Source organism: Bombus affinis, chromosome 13, assembly GCF_024516045.1.
Source record: "Bombus affinis isolate iyBomAffi1 chromosome 13, iyBomAffi1.2, whole genome shotgun sequence".
NCBI lineage: Eukaryota > Metazoa > Arthropoda > Insecta > Hymenoptera > Apidae > Bombus > Bombus affinis.
In genome coordinates, this window is record NC_066356.1 from 11,802,512 (window position 1) to 11,819,277 (window position 16,766).

Here is a 16,766-nt window from a genome sequence, read left to right on the forward strand (position 1 = left end):
CGCTGGTCGCGAGGGTGGGCAAGGGGGTGGTGGATGGTCGAGAACGGGACAAGGTCCGGCAGAGAGGGCTGCGATGGGGCGAGAGAGAGGCTAGGAGGGCCGCGGGGCTGTTGGGGAGATCGAGGGGTGCGCGTCCGAGAGAGGGTTGGTGGCTCGGTGGTGTGATAGAGGCGGCGAGGAGGTGAGGTGGGGGTGCCCGGCACGGGGCCACGGCGCAGTTGCTACTCAGACACGGGGATGCTCGCAATGCCTCTATCAAAGGTTACCGAAATTTTCCTAAAATATCGGCGTTTCGTTGCGCGATCGTCGAAGAAATCGTGTTCGGTGCGCGCGAGGTGTTCCTTGATCATGGGGAGAGGAGTTCGAGTCGGAGCTGAGTCGCCGCAACTCTTGGGAGAATCGCGGGGGCGCGTCGCGTTATCATCGTAACGTTCGAGGCGAAAGAAGGACCGAGAAGAGCGGGCCGGTTGATCGTGGGACGTCCGGTGGTGAGAGATCAGAGCGTGTTCGCGAAGGCGACTTTGCGTCGGAAACGAGGGCGCGGGACGAGGTGAAACACCCGAGAGAGACGGAGAGAGACAGCGAGAGACAGAGAGAGAGAGAGAGAGAGAGAGAGAAGGAGAATGAGAAGGAGAATGAGAAGGAGAATGAGAAGGAGGATGAGAAGGAGAAAGAAGGGTTTGAGATAGAAGGAGAGGGAAAGGAGAGGACGTGCAATGGGGAAAGAGAAAGGAGAAAGGAGGAAGGAGGAAGGAGGAAGGAGAAAGAAGGAGACTGCTTTCTACCAAGATCACCATCCCGCGACGTACCAGCAGACACTGGCGAGTCGCGAGAAGCACGTGGGGGAGAAAAGTCCGGGAAAGCATGAGGAGCGAGGAAGAGAAAGAGGCTGGCAACGAGAGCCGACGGGAGAGAGAGAAAGACAGAACCAGCCTCCCGACGCGTCTTACTACGACGCGCAAGGAGCGACGCCGCGCGCCTCCCTAGAAGGGGAACCACCAGCTGGAGGGGGTGGAAAGGGGGTGGCCGAGGCGGGGGTAGCAAAGACGCTCATTCGTTCCTCGGGTCACGTGGGCCTCTTCTTACGATCAAGGTTTTTCCTTTCGTCCCGCGGGAAATTCGAACCTCTTACGCCGACCAGATCAACTAACTTAAACCCTTGCAAGGGGATGCGGCCTACGTCGATACCGGACCTCACGATCTTCCTACGATGTATCGATGATCGCAGAACCCAGCAGGATCTTTTATCTCTCGTCGTTTCTCTTTCTCTTGTCTTGCATTTTTCAGCTTTCGGGCATTATCCGTCTTATAGCGTGCAACGCCGGTCTCGAGTTTCCCCCGTTCGTTTCCCAAGTTCGAAACCCGTCCATCGTCCTTCCTTCTCCGACCGTTCGTTCGTTCGAGTCAAACGTCGTCGATTTCTTCGGTCGTCGATTTCTTCGGTCATCGATTTCTTCGGTCGTCGATTTATCGGATTTGCTCGTCGCGATTCTCGGTCCTTAAGGGTCGTACTACCGCGAACCGCGTCGAAACGCGCGAAACCCGATCGTAAATCGCGCAAGTAGATCGACTTGAAAAACGAAAAAAGAGGGCGACTCAGATTCTAAACGATCCCCCCCCCCCGCGTATATTTTCTGTTTCAGACGCGTCGCACTGTGTTGTTATGTGTTGTCATAGTTATTTCATTGAAAAATTAATTTCACCGTTTTCGAAACACGCACCGATTTCTGTCTGTGAAACACAAAGTCTGAACAACTCCTCTTAAGTTTCTGCCGAAACCGGACTTGATTATTTAGACAAAGCTTTCGTTCGAACGTTCCTCATTTCGAAATTACAACAAGTAAGAAGAAGACGACGAAGAAACGGAAGAAGAAGAAGCAGAAGAAGAAGGAGAAAAAGAATAAGAGAAAGAAGTAGCGGAAGAAAAAGGAGAAGAGGAAAAGGGATAACGAAGAAAAAAAAATATCAAAAAAGCACAAAAAAAGAGAAGAAACGAAATTAAACAAAAACAAAGCATTGCCTTAAGAAAGAAGAGTATACCTACACTGTCGAAGGAACAAGCAAGAAACAGAGGAAACACACAGGGGGGAAAAAGAATAATAAAAAAAAAAATAACAAAAAAACACTTTAGACGCCTAACAAAGTAAATTGTAAAGATATGACTAAAGTATATTTTTAACAAGTTTTGAGAAACTTTAGATTTTAAACGTAAATTTTAAAAGCGAAAAATGAAAAAAAACCATAAAATTCTTAATAACTAAAAATGTGATCTAAAAGTCGTTGCTACCAAGAGAAGCCTTATGTCCTTGTTTCAATTAGTTCGGTTCCAAACGTAAGTACTAGAAAATCAAATTGCCGGAAACGTATTTGCATGGCATGCTGCATGGTACTGGCCGATAGAGTAAGCCATATCTGTCTGACGTGTCGGCGAAAACTTGCCGCTAACGCGATCATCGTCCGTTTTAATCGCCGATCGGCCGATAGGCTGTCGCGTAATCGCGAAATTCGTGGATCCAACCGATAGATCACTGGAACGCGGCCTTTCTTCGCGAAACGTCTTACCACTTGCAATAATGACAGCCCTTTACGGAACGGCACACCCAGCAACGACCGCCACAAAGTTGCCTCTCCGTAATTGTATACTTTCGTGCGTACAGCACCGCTTGCCACGGCTGCAACACTTATTACAGTAAATCGGTTAAACGCCAGATCGTCCGTAATCATAGCAACTACGGTGTAATCACTACTGTTGCCCCGTAGTATTGCCATTACAGGCATTATCATTATAATTCGCAGATTATTAAGTAGTATGCAACGAACGGTACGATGACTGGGCTGTCTCGCGTCGAATCGCTGCACACGCGACGATCTTGCAATCTTTCTACGAGTAAACAAAGTCCGGCTGACGAGCAGAAAATCGTTCGGATGTAGGATCGAACGATATCGTACGATTTCTGGTATCTCGCGGGATCGTACACGATCGAGGTAACCCCGGCCCCGTTCCGGGCTAAAAACTTGTTAACTACTGGCCGCGACACGTGTATCGAGCCCTCTAGAAAGGCCCGACAAATTGGTATCGGCCCTCGTATCGGCGATCGGTCGGAAAAGGTCGATCACCGATGGAAAGAATGGCAGAGACGACGGTAAAAATCGGCATCGTGGAAACGGCAGTAGTATCGGCGAGTATCGCCGGGCCAGAGAATCTAGTCGAAGAAATATAGCGGAGAATGCGCGACCCGATGCGAACGACCAACGGGGAAAGATCAGCGGAGCGAGGGGAGGATGTAGGGTGGCGAGAAAAATTGCGAATCGGGCGGACCTCGTTGGAAATCATTTTATTTTCCGTGCGACGATGACGCACCGTTGGCAGACCCGGGAGCCGTACCCGATGATCGATGGGGTGAGGCGAAAGACGAGGAGGCGGTGTGTGTGCCGGGCTTCGATTTCAAATTTCCTATTTCGCGACTGGAGGCCTGGCTTGAAAACCGGCCGCTCGCTGCATGCAACGTAGCAACGCGCAACACGCGAACGTTACGTTCATTTGGCGAACGAACCAACGAACCAACGAAAATGACGACGACGGGGATGGGTGGCGAGTGGGTGACGCGTTGCGGTGAATCGGCAGCAGCGCGCTTTCGCCAGGCATTTTTTTTCGATGATTTTCAAGCGAACGGGTGGTCGGTGCTGATGGTGGTGGTAGTGGTGGTGGTGGTGGTGCTGCTGCTGCTGTTACTTGGTCGTTCTATACACGGGAAAACGAACGCGCGGGACTGTACAGGGTTTACGTGTAGGAACGCGCATCGGTCTATCATCCCATTTGGCTGGGTTCGTCGATGGTGGTTGTTGTTGCGCCGGGAATACCAGCAGGGGGTGGTCGACAGGAGCGGAAAGGCGTTAGGGTGCCCCTCGGTGGAAAGAGGAGGCGATGCAACTCGGTGTCGGTGGTAGCATGAACTAGGGTGAGCGTGAGCGAGAGCGAGCCGACGAGAGAGCGAGAAAGCGTGAGAAGGGCGAGAGAGAAGGGCGAGAGAGAAGGGCGAGAGAAGCAAGAGAGAAGCAAGAGAGAAGCAAGAGAGAAGCAAGAGAGAAGGGAGAGGGTGGCGGGCCTGCATGCATTTTTTTTCCACACCCCGCGTATTGATCCCGGAGTCATTCAAAATGGCGGCCGGGGCCGAGTCAGCCAATGACTGCCTGAATCGATGACTGCAGCGAGCCACCCCCGGACCGGCCAATGGGAGGCCAATGGGAGGCCGTCGCACGGCGTTCTATGCGGGAACCACCACCCCGATATACGAGACACCGGCCTACCACCTTCCTATTCCCGCTAGTACGTGCACATGCGTTTGCACGCGTGTCTGTTTCGTGTTCCGGGTTCGAGCTCGTCGATGACCCGGGACACGTCGATGATTTCCACGGAAAATTCCCCTTCCCGATCGGTCGAGCTGCGTTTCGACCCCCTAAAAAACCGTCCAACTTTCGGCGTTCGCTCGGCCGCCCGGCTATTTCCGTCCAGACCGTTCGCATTCGCCGCGATTAACGGCCTACCCCCTCTGTTATCCCACCCTCTGCGAAATAACGGCAGTCGCAATTCCAACTCCTGTTTAAATCGCAAGAATCTCCATACTTGCTCCCTCTCTTCTCTTCTCTTCTCTTCTCTTCTCTCCTCTTCTATTCCATTCTATTCTATTCCATTCCATTCCATTCCATTCTATTGTCCAGTCATCGACGACGAATGCCAGAATGCCATCGCTGGCCGATCTTCGACCGTTTCTTCTCGCATTTTCAACCGCAACGGCAACCGCAAGTCGGTCGACTCGTGATACGGTTCGATCTTCGACCAAGCTCTTATCTTCGTCACCTTGATCCTGGATCCGCGTTCTCTTATCTTATCTGCGTGTTCGTTCGCGGCGAGTCGCGAAAAATGGCAGCAGCCGTCCTCGCAATGCAACTCTTCTCCTCCTCCTCCTCCTCCTCTCTCTCTCTCTTCTCCGCTCTATCTGCTCGAACTGCGCCAACGATCGAAATCGATCGGCCCGGCTGCAAAACCAGATAGCAGAAGAGACGATCGAGCGGAGCGATGTTTGTCTGCGAATCGAATCGCATCAATTTTATGCCACGGCACTCGTTGCCGCACTTTGTGCATAACGCGGGGCAAAGAGAATGTCGAAACCGCGCGAGACACGAGGCACGAGGCACGATTGCATCACGGTCTGCAGAGCGTGCACCGCCGCGCGCTGCATTACATCTGTGTGTGCATATGTACTTAGATTGGCTCCTATTGACATAGCCACAGACGACGACAGTGGTGGTACGTGTACAGTCGGGAAAAATGCGAACGACGCGTTTCACAGCCTCGTTGCCGCGTGTCCGTGCCGAGTTTCCTCGACACTTTGATCTCGAACGGGAACACGCGCCTCGGTACTCCCGCGATTTTCCGTCAGAATGAATTAATAGGAAATCGAGCGTCCTTGCCGTTCGCGAATCGAAAAATCGATCTCGCGCGCACACCACATCTTTTATCTTCGATCGACGCGTCGACACCGATACGCGTCCTCTGTCAGTTCTTTCTCTCTTCTTTTTCTTTTTTCTTTCGTCTTTTTTCGTTTTTATTCTACAAGATTCGTAGCTCTGTCGAGATGTGCGAGCGGAACGGTGTTCGTCAAATCGATGTTCGGTAGATCGCGCGGATTTTGTCGATCGTTGTCGATACCGGGTCGCTTGTGCAAACAACTCGGACAAATTCGCCACGTTTCCCTCGCCCTCTATAACGATCGTAGGACGACGAGATTACGTAACATCGGTCGTAACAACGGTCGTTGCTGCGTGCCTCCTCTTTTTTTCGTCCGATCGAGCTGCGATTTACTTTTCGACGAGTAAGCGATAACATCGGAGAAAAGAAAGTTCTTCGAAGGAAATCTCCATTATGATCGGATGAAGGGTGTAGAAGCGCGAGCGCACTTTCTGCCGCAGCTGTACTAAACGCACGATGGAATGGTTTTTCTAGCGCGGGCAGTTTTTCTATTAAGCTTCATTTGTTTCTTTCATTGCGTAATGCGCCGGACGCGTCGCTCATTTCATCCTACTGGCGAGCACTGCTACCGTTAGAATTCTTAATCCGGATTGCCAGTTTCGATACTCCGCGTCACGAATTTTATCCTGCGAATCGTCGTTTCGTCGTTTCGTCGTTTCGATTTCGATCGTGTTTATCTCACGGTTCACGTCCTACGTCGAAGCTGTTTTTCGCCTACCAATTGTTCCAACTGTTATCAATGTTGAGACAGACGGGTCACTTTTTTTCTTCGAGAAATATTATATTTTCGTTCTGCTTGCACGGATCGAGCACGGATCGCGCACTTGCAAAGCAATCGGATCGATAATCTCGCGCGACGCCAAACGGTTAGCACAGACAGAAACCTAAGAGAACGAGTCACCCTTTTCTGTATTCGTTCGCCCCTGGTTCGTTGGCCCGCCACCAGGCGTCACTTCGTCACGGGGTAGTTTCCTCTCGAGGGGATGAATCGGCGAGGCTACTTCACACGAACAGCAGTCAAAATTTCGCTGTCGTTTCAATCCTCCGTTCGACCATTAAGCACGAGGCGACGACGTAATACACGCGTACAGTAAAAAGTAACTTTTCGTGCTATCGGTACGGTGTATTAATACCGTAATGGATTGGAGAGACAAAGTCTCACGCCAACGCGTACCGCGATATTCTATGCGCTCAGCAGGAAGCAAAGGTACGATCTGACAAAGTCAAGTCTGTACGCGTAAGATATTCAAAGTGTATCGAGAAAACGCGGTTGGCATCGGAGGCGGTTGAACGGAGAGCAGGTCGAGGGTCTCGTTTTGGCCGAGAAGGCGGACAATCGAAAGAAAGAAGGCAAGATCAGGGCCAGAAGACAAATGTCTTCCTACGCGGAGGCCGGTCGGTTCTATCAGGGTAGTCGATCGAGTTGATTCGCACACACACACACACTCAGAGAGAGAGAGAGAGAGAGAGAGAGAGAGAGAGAGAGAGAGAGAGAGAGAGAGAGAGAGAGAGAGAGAGAGAGAGAGAGAGAGAGAGTGAGAGAGAAGGGGGAAGAAAGGTGGAACGAATGAAAACGAGACGGATGGAAGAGAGAAGGAGAGTCGCGGCGCGGCGCGGCACGGCACGGCACAACTGGCCGCCAAGATGCAAGTACACGTGCACGTCGTATGCACCGACTCGAGTATCCTTCTGTGTCGGCTGGTTCGTCGAGGTTCCAGCTGCCGATCGGGATCAGGGGGAATCGGGATCGGGATTGGGATCTAAAATGTTACATGAACGTGTGCACGTACGTAGGTGCAATTGGTCGTTCGTTCGCTCGTTCGCTCGTTCGCCCGTTCGTTCGTTCGTTCGTTCGTTCGCTCGTTCGTTCGTTCGCTCGCTCGCTCGTTCTCTCGAACGGCCCGTGCGAACGCTATCCGGTGCATATGTGCGCATGCAGCTCGCGATCCACCCACCCTTCGCAAAAGAGCCTCGACTCTCACCTGTTTTTACCCTGCCGCCGGTTCATTTGTAATTTAAAACGAGCCTCGATTGCCCAATGCCCGGTCTCCCCCTCCCAGCGTCCACACATATCGCCTTAGTCCATAAATTCGTGCGTATTTTTCCCATCGTAAAAGTTTGCCGGCTACTTGAAAAATATCGCCGGGTAACCCGCGGTCTACCCGGTTATTTGATCGTAGATAGCTCTCATCGGTTAGTAAACGGGGAATTAGTAGATAGGGTGCTTCCTCCGAGAGTCTGCTTCACGCTATTGGTCGTTCGTTTCGCCAGACTCGTCAACGATTCTCTTACGAGGAACGTGAAACGATTTGTAGATCGAACGTTGTATCGCGTACGTTGCGAAACGCAAGGGAGGAACCGTACGTACTTTCTCTTTCGCAACCTCGCCGAAATTCCTACGTCGGTAACAGGCTGTCGCGACCGGAAGTTCGATCGCGATCGTGGTACAGGGCCCCCTCGTTTCGTACACACCCCCGCGCCGCAGTTTTGCGTGTTTATGCAGATGCCCGATGGAAAAATGCTCGTACGTACGGTTACCGACATCTGTCAGATTCGCCGGCAGATAGATCGAGAGGCACGTGTCGACGTCTCCAAAACAGAACTGGTTCGATCTTCTTCTATCTCCCTTCCTCTATCTTCTACTCTCGGCGACGACGAAACGAAAAGGTCAGGTGATCCGCGGCATCGTCCCTCTCCCTCTCTCTCTCTCTCTCTCTCTCTCTCTCTCTCTCTCTCATCTATCTATCTATCTATCTATCGCACTCTCGAACTCTTTGAACTCGCGCGAGAAGGAAAGCTCGAGGTCCATCGAGCACGAATCTTCACGCACGGTTAGGCGTTTGCACGTGCGTGTCGCGCAAGGGTAGCAAAGGGGACGAAGGCAGCGGGAACGAAGAATCCACGGACGGGCGGCACTTTCTTGCGGCAACTTTCGTCCACCTGAAGCGTGGAAAGCGTCTGGCGGCTATCTAGGCGGTGAACGGTATGGAATAGGGTGGACGCTGTGTACGAGGCGACGCAGCACGCGGCCGTGGGGTTGGAGCGGAAAAAAACGAGGGTGAGCTTCTCCGCCCCCTGGACTCACACTTCCACGTGTACGCCACGTGGAAAAAAGGACGAGACCGACGTAAAAATGCGACGCGTGGGGATCGCCGGCCGGTGGTGGGGGTGAAAGCGGCCGAACGAAGGAAGGGAAAAGCGGGCAGAGGAAAGGACAGAACTCTCGAAGGGTGGAGGGTGTTCCGCGCGGGAGTAAGTGACAGCTAGAAAGAGGAGAAGAAGGAGAGTAGAGGGGAAAGACGTTGCCGTGGCAGGAAGGGATGGAGAGCTTGGACGATGGTGGGGGCAGACACGTTAGACGAGAAAGGGAAGGGATCGTCTATTTGACGAGGAGGGTGCGTAAGACGAGTAGGATGACCATCGACCAGCCTCGGCTATGAAACGAACATCGGCGCCTCTGTTGAAAAGTCGACGTCCTGCTCGAGGTCGACGATCTATCATTCGATCGAGATCACCGCGAGACGGAAACGAGCCACCCTCTTTCTCGGCTAATTGTCGGAATTTATAGCACGTAACGCAGCGCGCGCGCCACTAACGGCCACGGCCACGTAACGTCCGTACACGACGCTACGCGGTTACGACGAGAAAGACACGTGGCGTAAAAACTTTCGATCGACGAGGAAAAATCCGATTCGAGGGGTTAGCCAGCGAGGAGCCAGCGGGAAAGGATAAAAAAGAAAGCGCGTTCCACTCCCCCTCGTTCTGGTTAGTCACGCGTGTGTGGCCATACGAAGCATAAGGGAGGAGGCCATTTTTATACGACGGTCCCCTTCTTTTTACGCGTACCTCAGACTGCAGCTACACACCCCCTTACACGAGCCCTCGACAAGAATTTTTCGGTCAGTCGAATTCATCGTGTCGTTACGTTCGCACGGTTCTATATACGATAGATCTAGGGTTAAAGGAGATACGAAAGTTAAAAGAAAAAAAGAAAGAAATAGCAAGAACGGCGACATACCGCGGTACGCGTTCCAGTTCTCGCATCTCACGAGCTTCGGATGGTACTTTCAAGGGCGATCTTGGACGAACTTTGGAAGAAAAGTAGGCGCGTGTTTATGTTGCCGTAGGAACGCGAGGGGGCGCGTCAGGGACGGAGGGAGAGCAGCATCGGCGATTCAGGTACACGGACGAGGATGATCAGAGTTCTTGGATCCTGCGTTTCCGCAGCGTTTTCTCGAGAGGGAGGATAGAGGAGGCACGGCGGAGAAACGGAAACGGCGGCGAAAAAGGGAAGGATAGATAGATCCGGTGGAGGGAAGGTAAGGTGAAAAAGAGGCAAAGGGAAAAAGAGAGATACACTCGCCCCACTCTCTTTCTCACCCCTTAGAAAAGCTACCCCCGTAGGAGACGTCGGCGGAGTCGGCAGCCGAGTGTCCCCCACCCACGACGAGGAGCTTGTGCAGAAGGAGCAGGGCGCGAGGGGTGGCCGAACACAGAGTGTCGAGGAAAAGGGGGAGACAGAGCGCGCGCCTCGTCGTAAGCCGTTTGGTGGGGGCAAAGGAAAAGAGGGGTGGCTTGAAAACTGCTGTCCTAGGGCAGGCTCAGTTTTTCGTCCTCTCGGAGGTAGATTTTGGTCGTGGGAGTACCGGTCAAGGGTCGAACGTCGGTCGAGGGTGACCTGGGCCGGGGCCCAGGTCCTAAGGACCCTGGCTCGCGAGTCTCTTAGGCGGAAAACGGAGCCGGCAAAGGCGATCGGAGGCAGCCAGAAATTTCGCGACCGCGCACCACCTAAGACAACGCCCCTACCCGAACACGCGTTCTTTAAGGCACGAGGGGGTGGCTTTTAGTCAGACGCACGCGGTCTGAGAAGCGCGCCACCACCGGCCCCCGACGGAGAAGGACTTAGCGTTTCTCGCGAGCCGCAGACCCGAGTCAGTTTCGGTTCCTCCTCCGTCAAGGACTCGAGAACGCGGAAGAGGAGAGAGCTTTTTCCTTCATCGTACACGCGCCGTTGTCGTCGTCTTCGTGAGTCGTCGTCGTGAGTCGTCGTCGTCGTCGTCGTCGTCGTCCTGAGTCGTCGTCGTCGTCGTCGTCGTCGTCGTCGTCATCGTCCTGAGTCGTCGTCGTTGTGAATCGTCGTTGTCATCGTCGTCGTCATCGTCGTCGTCATCGTCGTCGTCGAGGTCGTCGCTGTCGTTCTCGTTAACGTCGTCGTGGTGTTTCTGCGTCTTCGTGACTGCAACCGGATACTGGAACAACGCATCGTCTTGCCTGACGGACACTCTCTCGACGCTCCAACTCCGAGGAGAGAAGCGGACCAAGTGCGTTTACACACGATCCTCGTTTTATTTTTCCTCGATCGCCGCTGCCATCATCGATACGACGCTTCTCCCTCCGCGATAAAATCACATCCGATCCGAACGGAACGTAAGGAATCTTGGATTTTCCTTCGATTACGTGACCTCTTCTTCGACCGTTCGACTCTCAGTGCACGAACCCGCAAGTTGGACTTGGAAAAAGAGTGATCAACGTTCTTCCCACGCGGATGATAATACGTGCTCGAGAGATCTGCCGATCGTTTATTTTTTCCATCGTGATTTTAGTCAGTTTTCCCCTCTTTCGGCCAACCACCGTTGGCTGATCCACCCCCTCCATTCCACTTGCCTGACATGCCCGGTACACGTCATCGTCGTCTGCAGTGTTTCGTCGCGTTCGTGGACGGCTCGATCATTTCTTAATCCCGGTATCAGGCCGGCGATGCGATGGAGTGGCTTGTTAAGATACGGCTGAACGAAGGAAAACAGCCGCGTCGACGAGTTGCTCGGACGAGGTGTTGGCCCGATACTCGCCGAACAACGTCTTGAAACTTTCGACCAATTCGTTCGCGGGGACGCGACGATATCGTCCGGCGGTCGGAAAACGTGTCGATGACGAAAGAGCCTGTCGATGCCGCGAACGATGCCGACGATTGCTTGCAAGGTGATGAGCAACTGTCGTCGTGCTCCGACGAACGCGACGGATTACCATCCTCCGTACAGCTCTCCTTAGATCTCGAGTCGTCGTCGAGTTTAAAAGACGCCCGCCTATGTAAAAAGTATCTCGTTGTGTCGCGACCAGTTGGAAACGAGTATCCGTCTGGTCTTTGTTCGTAACACCGGAACCGCTCGTAGCGGCCGATCGAGAAACGTGCTAGAAAATTTTAGTCGCTCGCGTCCGTAATCGCGTGCAACTTGTTTTTATCGAGTTAATTAATTTCGGTAAACGCGAGTGAAACGTGCAAAGGATTCGTTGATTCGCTAATGGATGGATGGTTGAAACCACGAAAAAGATCGGTGTTTCGCTGTTGTTTCCACGTGAAAAACACGAGTGTCGGTCGGATACGCGACGCAGAATGACATAATTAAATATCGCGGTGATCCTCTCTTCCCACGCATCCCTCTCGCAACCGGCAGCTCCTTTAAACAAGACGATGCTACTGCGATTATTTTATCAAAACGCGTTACTTTATCGAGGATCGAACGATTTTTACCAACGAATTTCCTTTTTACGAGCGATCGCCTGCAATCCGCCGCGCGACGGCGAAACGCCACCGTGTCTCTCGGCACACGTGTTCTCGTCGAACTACTCCGACGAATCGTTCGTAACAAACAGGCCGATAACAGTTCGTGACAGTGCAGTTAAAGTGACAAATCGTTTTTCATACTATTTTCCAATTTATTTCCTTCGCCGGTAACGATTCGAAAGGGTAACGAACACCTTTCTCTCGTTTCTCGGCAGTATCGTTCGACGTTACGGCGAATCCCGAAATCCCTTCGTTTCCTGCTCAACGAGTACGTGTCCCTCGGTCCCGCCGTTCTACTCGTCACTTTCGCCGCTCGTTGAAAACCAAACGTTACGAACATTGAAAGATCGTCGCGTGTCGAAACTCATGTGCCGTGAATTTTACGAAAATTAGAAAACGAAGAATGGGACGATATTACGGCGATTGCGGCGATTTAGTCGCGAGTGACAAAACGTGTCTCGATAGCGCGATCCGTTCGACGAGGGCGTTCAGTGCGAAGTTGTCGAACGTCGTAGCCGTCGAATCTAAGGACGATAGCCTATAGTTGCATGCTTAGAAGAACTGGCGAATAGATTGGAGATCGAGTGAAACGTAGCGCGCGGATCGTCGCGTCGTAGAGACGTAGCGGTTGAATCGGAAGCGCGTCGCAGTGAGAAACAGTCGGCATAAAAATAGCGTTTTCTTTTTGAATTGCAGCTTCGAGCGGGAGACGCGTTGCAGCAAGAGATTCCCGCGCAGGAGAGGAAGACTGGACAAAGCGGAAGAAGCAGAATAAGACGAGCAAAGCAGAAGAAGCGGAGGAACACAGGAGTAAAAGAAGAGCGAAAGCGAGACGCGTAGAAGCGGGGTTGCGACGGAAGTGATTCGATAACGAAAAAGGAAAGAGGAAGGCAGATTGAGCGAGGCAGAAGGGAAGAGAGAAGAGAAAGGTGGATCAAGAAGAATAACGTTAAGAGGAAGAAGGTGCAGGAGAAGCAGGAGGAGAAGAAGAAGAAGGAGAAGAAGAAGAGAAAGAGAAAGAAGAAAGAGAATAAGAAGGGGAGGAAAGAGAAGATCCGGGATAAGGATAGATTTGGAAGAGGGTAAAGGAATCGAGTGAAAGCAAGAAGTCGGTAGAGCAAGGAGGAAGGAAAAGGAAGAAAGAAGAGAAGAAGCTCGTTAGAGAGAACCTCGCGCCGCATACATATATATTTCAGTGTGTTCAAAAAACGAGTGTACCTAAGTGCAATATTATTAAAGCTAAACGATAATAAGAAGCAACCACAACTACCATCGACGATATCGGTAACGACGAGCGGTTAATCGATAATCGAATAGAATTCCTTTTAAAGAGTTAAAAACCCTAGAGTCGCATTTCGAGGAGGAGTCGTGTGAACAGACGCGAAACAAACAGGACGAAGGATCGTATAGGAGTGGACGCGGGCACCGCTAAAGCTGTAAACGAAAGGAGAATCGGCGATCGGTAGCGGCGGATGCCAGCCACAGCGTCTTCGACACACGCTGTGCAGACGGAGTGACCGAAATCCCGACAGAGGAGAACTGCCGTCCCGGTTCAAAGAAATCACACTACGTATCACACACGGCCGACGCGCCAGTCCCTTTTCCTTCGGCATTCGACGAAAGGGCCTGCACGTTCGCACACACGCACACACACGCACATCGACATAACGGGGCTACTAACTACTCAGGGCAAAGCGGGACGAGCAGTATCATCCGCCAAGCGTGATTTCTCACCCGGCAGCACAGACTGCCTCTACGACAGATACTTCGACCAACGACAGAGAGTCTCGCGTCTGCACGGACTGTCCTTCTCGTTCACACCGTCCGGGCTGGGCAATCCTGAATTTTAACCTGAACTTAAGTGTATGATAGACTTTAAGTTAGATAGAACAAAGAAATAGGCTGTTCTCCGCTGACGGAGGACGTCCAATCGCGCGCGCATCGATTCATCAGGCACACACACGTCAGCACGCACACACGCGCGCGCTCTCCTACATATATACACAAACACGCACACATACGCGCACACACGTATACACACACAAACTCGCGCGCGCGCACCCACGCACGCACGCACACTCACACGCACGTACGCGCGCGCACGCACTAAAACGGGCGCGCGCACACGCGTAGAAGAAACACGTACGTATCAGAACGTTAATGCACGTTAGTGGAAGGAGGATCTGAGGAGGAAGAAGACGAAGAAGAAGAAGAAGAAGAGAAAGAAGAAGCTGCTAGAATCACCGAACTGCGGAGACGCTTGTACACGGTCAGCGAGAGATATAAAGAGCTATCGGTATCAATATCGGTGATCGAGTTACGGGAGACGGGTTTCGAAAGATCGAGAAAAGTGGAAGGGCCATCGATCGTAGAGAGAACAACGGATCGGTGGTGCTTGCGAATAAGACGAGGAAGACCGGGGAGGAGCCAACGACGAGACAAGTGAGGAAAGAGGCCGAGTGGCGCAAGAGGCCGTGGTACCAAGGCAGAGTGAGAAACGGCCGAAGCAGAGGCAAAAAAAAAAAGAGCCAAGAGGTGTATCGAGGGAAAGAGTTTCATGAGCCAAGTAGCGGGAGGCAGCAGCAGCAGCAGCAGCAGCAGCAGCAACAACAACAGCAGCAGCAGCAGCGGCAGCCCCGGGAAGTCGAAGCAGGTGGCGAGTAAGTGACGTTGCCGGCCGCCCACGTCGAGCGAGGATCGTTGTCCTTAAGACGATCCTGGGCTAAGAAGAGCGCGATACAGCGGAGAGAAAGATAGGAAGGAACGGCGGCGAGCGCGGAAGTGTGCCGGCCGTCGAGCTGCTTACCGAAAGGGGTGCGAAAAAGCGGGCAAGCTGCGCCGGAAGGGGGTAGCCCGGGCTTCTCGCGAAGGCCTCAAAATTTCGGACGCGACGGCGGCCCTGGACCTACGTGCCCAGACGCAAACCCAACCCGACTTTGGCTTGGACCACCACCAACAACAGAATCACCATCAACACCAACAGCAGCAGCAGCAACAACAACAGCAGCAGCAGCACCAACAGCACCAGCAGCAGCAACATCAGCAGCAGCAGGGCCAAAATCCAGATTCGCGACCACACCATCACCTTCAGCAGCATCATCATCATCAGCATCATCCCGGAAATCATCTCCACTCTGGCGATTCGGGGGGTGGGATAGGAGGTGGAGGAGGTGGCGGTGGAGCCGGTGGAGGTGGCGGTGGCGGAAGTGGCGGCGGTGGAAGTGGCGGTGGTGTTGCTGGTGTTGGTGGAGGAGGGTCGGCCGGGCCCGAGGTTGACAGATCCGTCAGGATCCACGACGAGGACGACGAGGACATCACCGAGAGGGAGGACGAGGAGGAAGACGAGGATCCTTGCAGCTCGCCCGAACCGGACCTCGAAAACGAGCCGGAGCCCATGGAGGTCCAAGCCTCGGCCGTCACAGCGGCGGCCGCCAATCTTCACGCGCTGCGACAGCATGTTTTCAAAATGTCGGACTACTGGCAACAACCGCAACGGGGTCCGCCTCAACATTCGCCGGGCATACAGCACAGCCCTATCTCCAACTCGACTCAACAGCAAGTGCAACAGATGCACAGCCCTCTTGGTCAGCAGCAGCAGCAGCAGCAGCAACAACAACAACAACAGCAGCAGCAGCAACAACAACAGAACGTCTCGCAGGTGCAGCAGACCGCTAACGCGACATTAGGACAGACCGCCAGTCCGCAACAGCAGATGCAGCAACAACAACAGCACGCCATGTCCATGGGCCAACAAACGGCTCAAGGAGCGCAGCATCAGTCTTCGCCGGCACCGACGACGCCCTCGCCGCAGGCCGACCATCAGGGCGCCATCACGTCCAGCATGGCCCAGAGTCTTCACAGTCTCGCACAAGCACAACAAAGCATGTCCCAAGCCTCGAGTCCGTCGTTGGCCGTTCAAGCGGTCCAAGCGGCTCAGGCTCTCAATCAGAACCTGGGGCAGGCGTTGACTCAAGCCTTGACGCAGAACATGCAACAGAACCTAGGGCAAACTCTGCAGCACAATCTCGCGCAAAGTCTGACCCCGAGTCTGTCTCCCCAACAGCAGCAACAGTTGCTGAATCAGCCGCAGAACTTGAGCCAGGCAAGCCAGAACCTGCAACAAAATATCCAAAGTCAGGCGCAGAATTTGTCGCAGACGTTGCAGCAACAGGCGCAGAATTTGACCCAGAACCTCGGCCAGAGCTTGAGTCAACAGGCGCTGCAACAACAGGCAGCGCAAAACCTTACGCAGAATTTGCAACAACAGGCTCAAAATTTGACGCAGAACCTGCAACAGCAGGCGCTCAACATGGCGGGCAGCATCGCTCAGAACGGAGCCCTCGCCGGGATGAACATGTCGGCCAACCAACAACAGAACTCCCAGAACTCGATGCTAAGTCCGGGCGCGACCAGCCAAGACTCCCACGATGCCAGCCTGACTGAAAAGCTTGTCAACGAGCTGCAGGTAAGAATACGTTTACACGATCGATAAAACGATACTCTTTCTCACTCTCTCTTTCTCTCTCTCTCTCTCTCTCTCTCTCTCTCTCTCTCTCTGTTTCTCTGTCTCTCTGTCTCTCTGTCTCTCTGTTTTCCATTTTTATTTACTCGATCTCGGTTAGACTTTTCTCGTCCGTAGCTGCGGAGGGAAGAGATAAATAACTGGGACGAGGC

General features: G+C 53.0%; 2 protein-coding genes across 17 annotated transcripts in view; both read left to right on the plus strand.

The window, feature by feature from the left end:
• Positions 1–13,040, plus strand: part of LOC126923205 (uncharacterized) — a 27,992-nt gene extending 14,952 nt beyond the window's left edge. The window contains exon 2 of the mRNA XM_050736472.1: positions 12,789–13,040. Coding sequence (XP_050592429.1) covers positions 12,789–12,867 — 79 coding nt within the window. The 3' untranslated portion in view covers positions 12,868–13,040. The remainder of the gene's footprint in view (positions 1–12,788) is intronic.
• Positions 12,951–16,766, plus strand: part of LOC126923173 (zinc finger protein 853) — an 81,920-nt gene continuing 78,104 nt past the window's right edge. For 15 of the 16 annotated variants that reach the window (XM_050736362.1, XM_050736368.1, XM_050736375.1 and 12 more), the window contains exon 1: positions 14,805–16,557. In XM_050736362.1, the coding sequence (XP_050592319.1) occupies positions 15,487–16,557 (1,071 nt within the window). In that variant the 5' untranslated portion in view covers positions 14,805–15,486. Of the gene's footprint in view, positions 16,558–16,766 lie in introns of all 16 variants that reach the window. The other variant, XM_050736372.1, reaches the window with a different exon arrangement.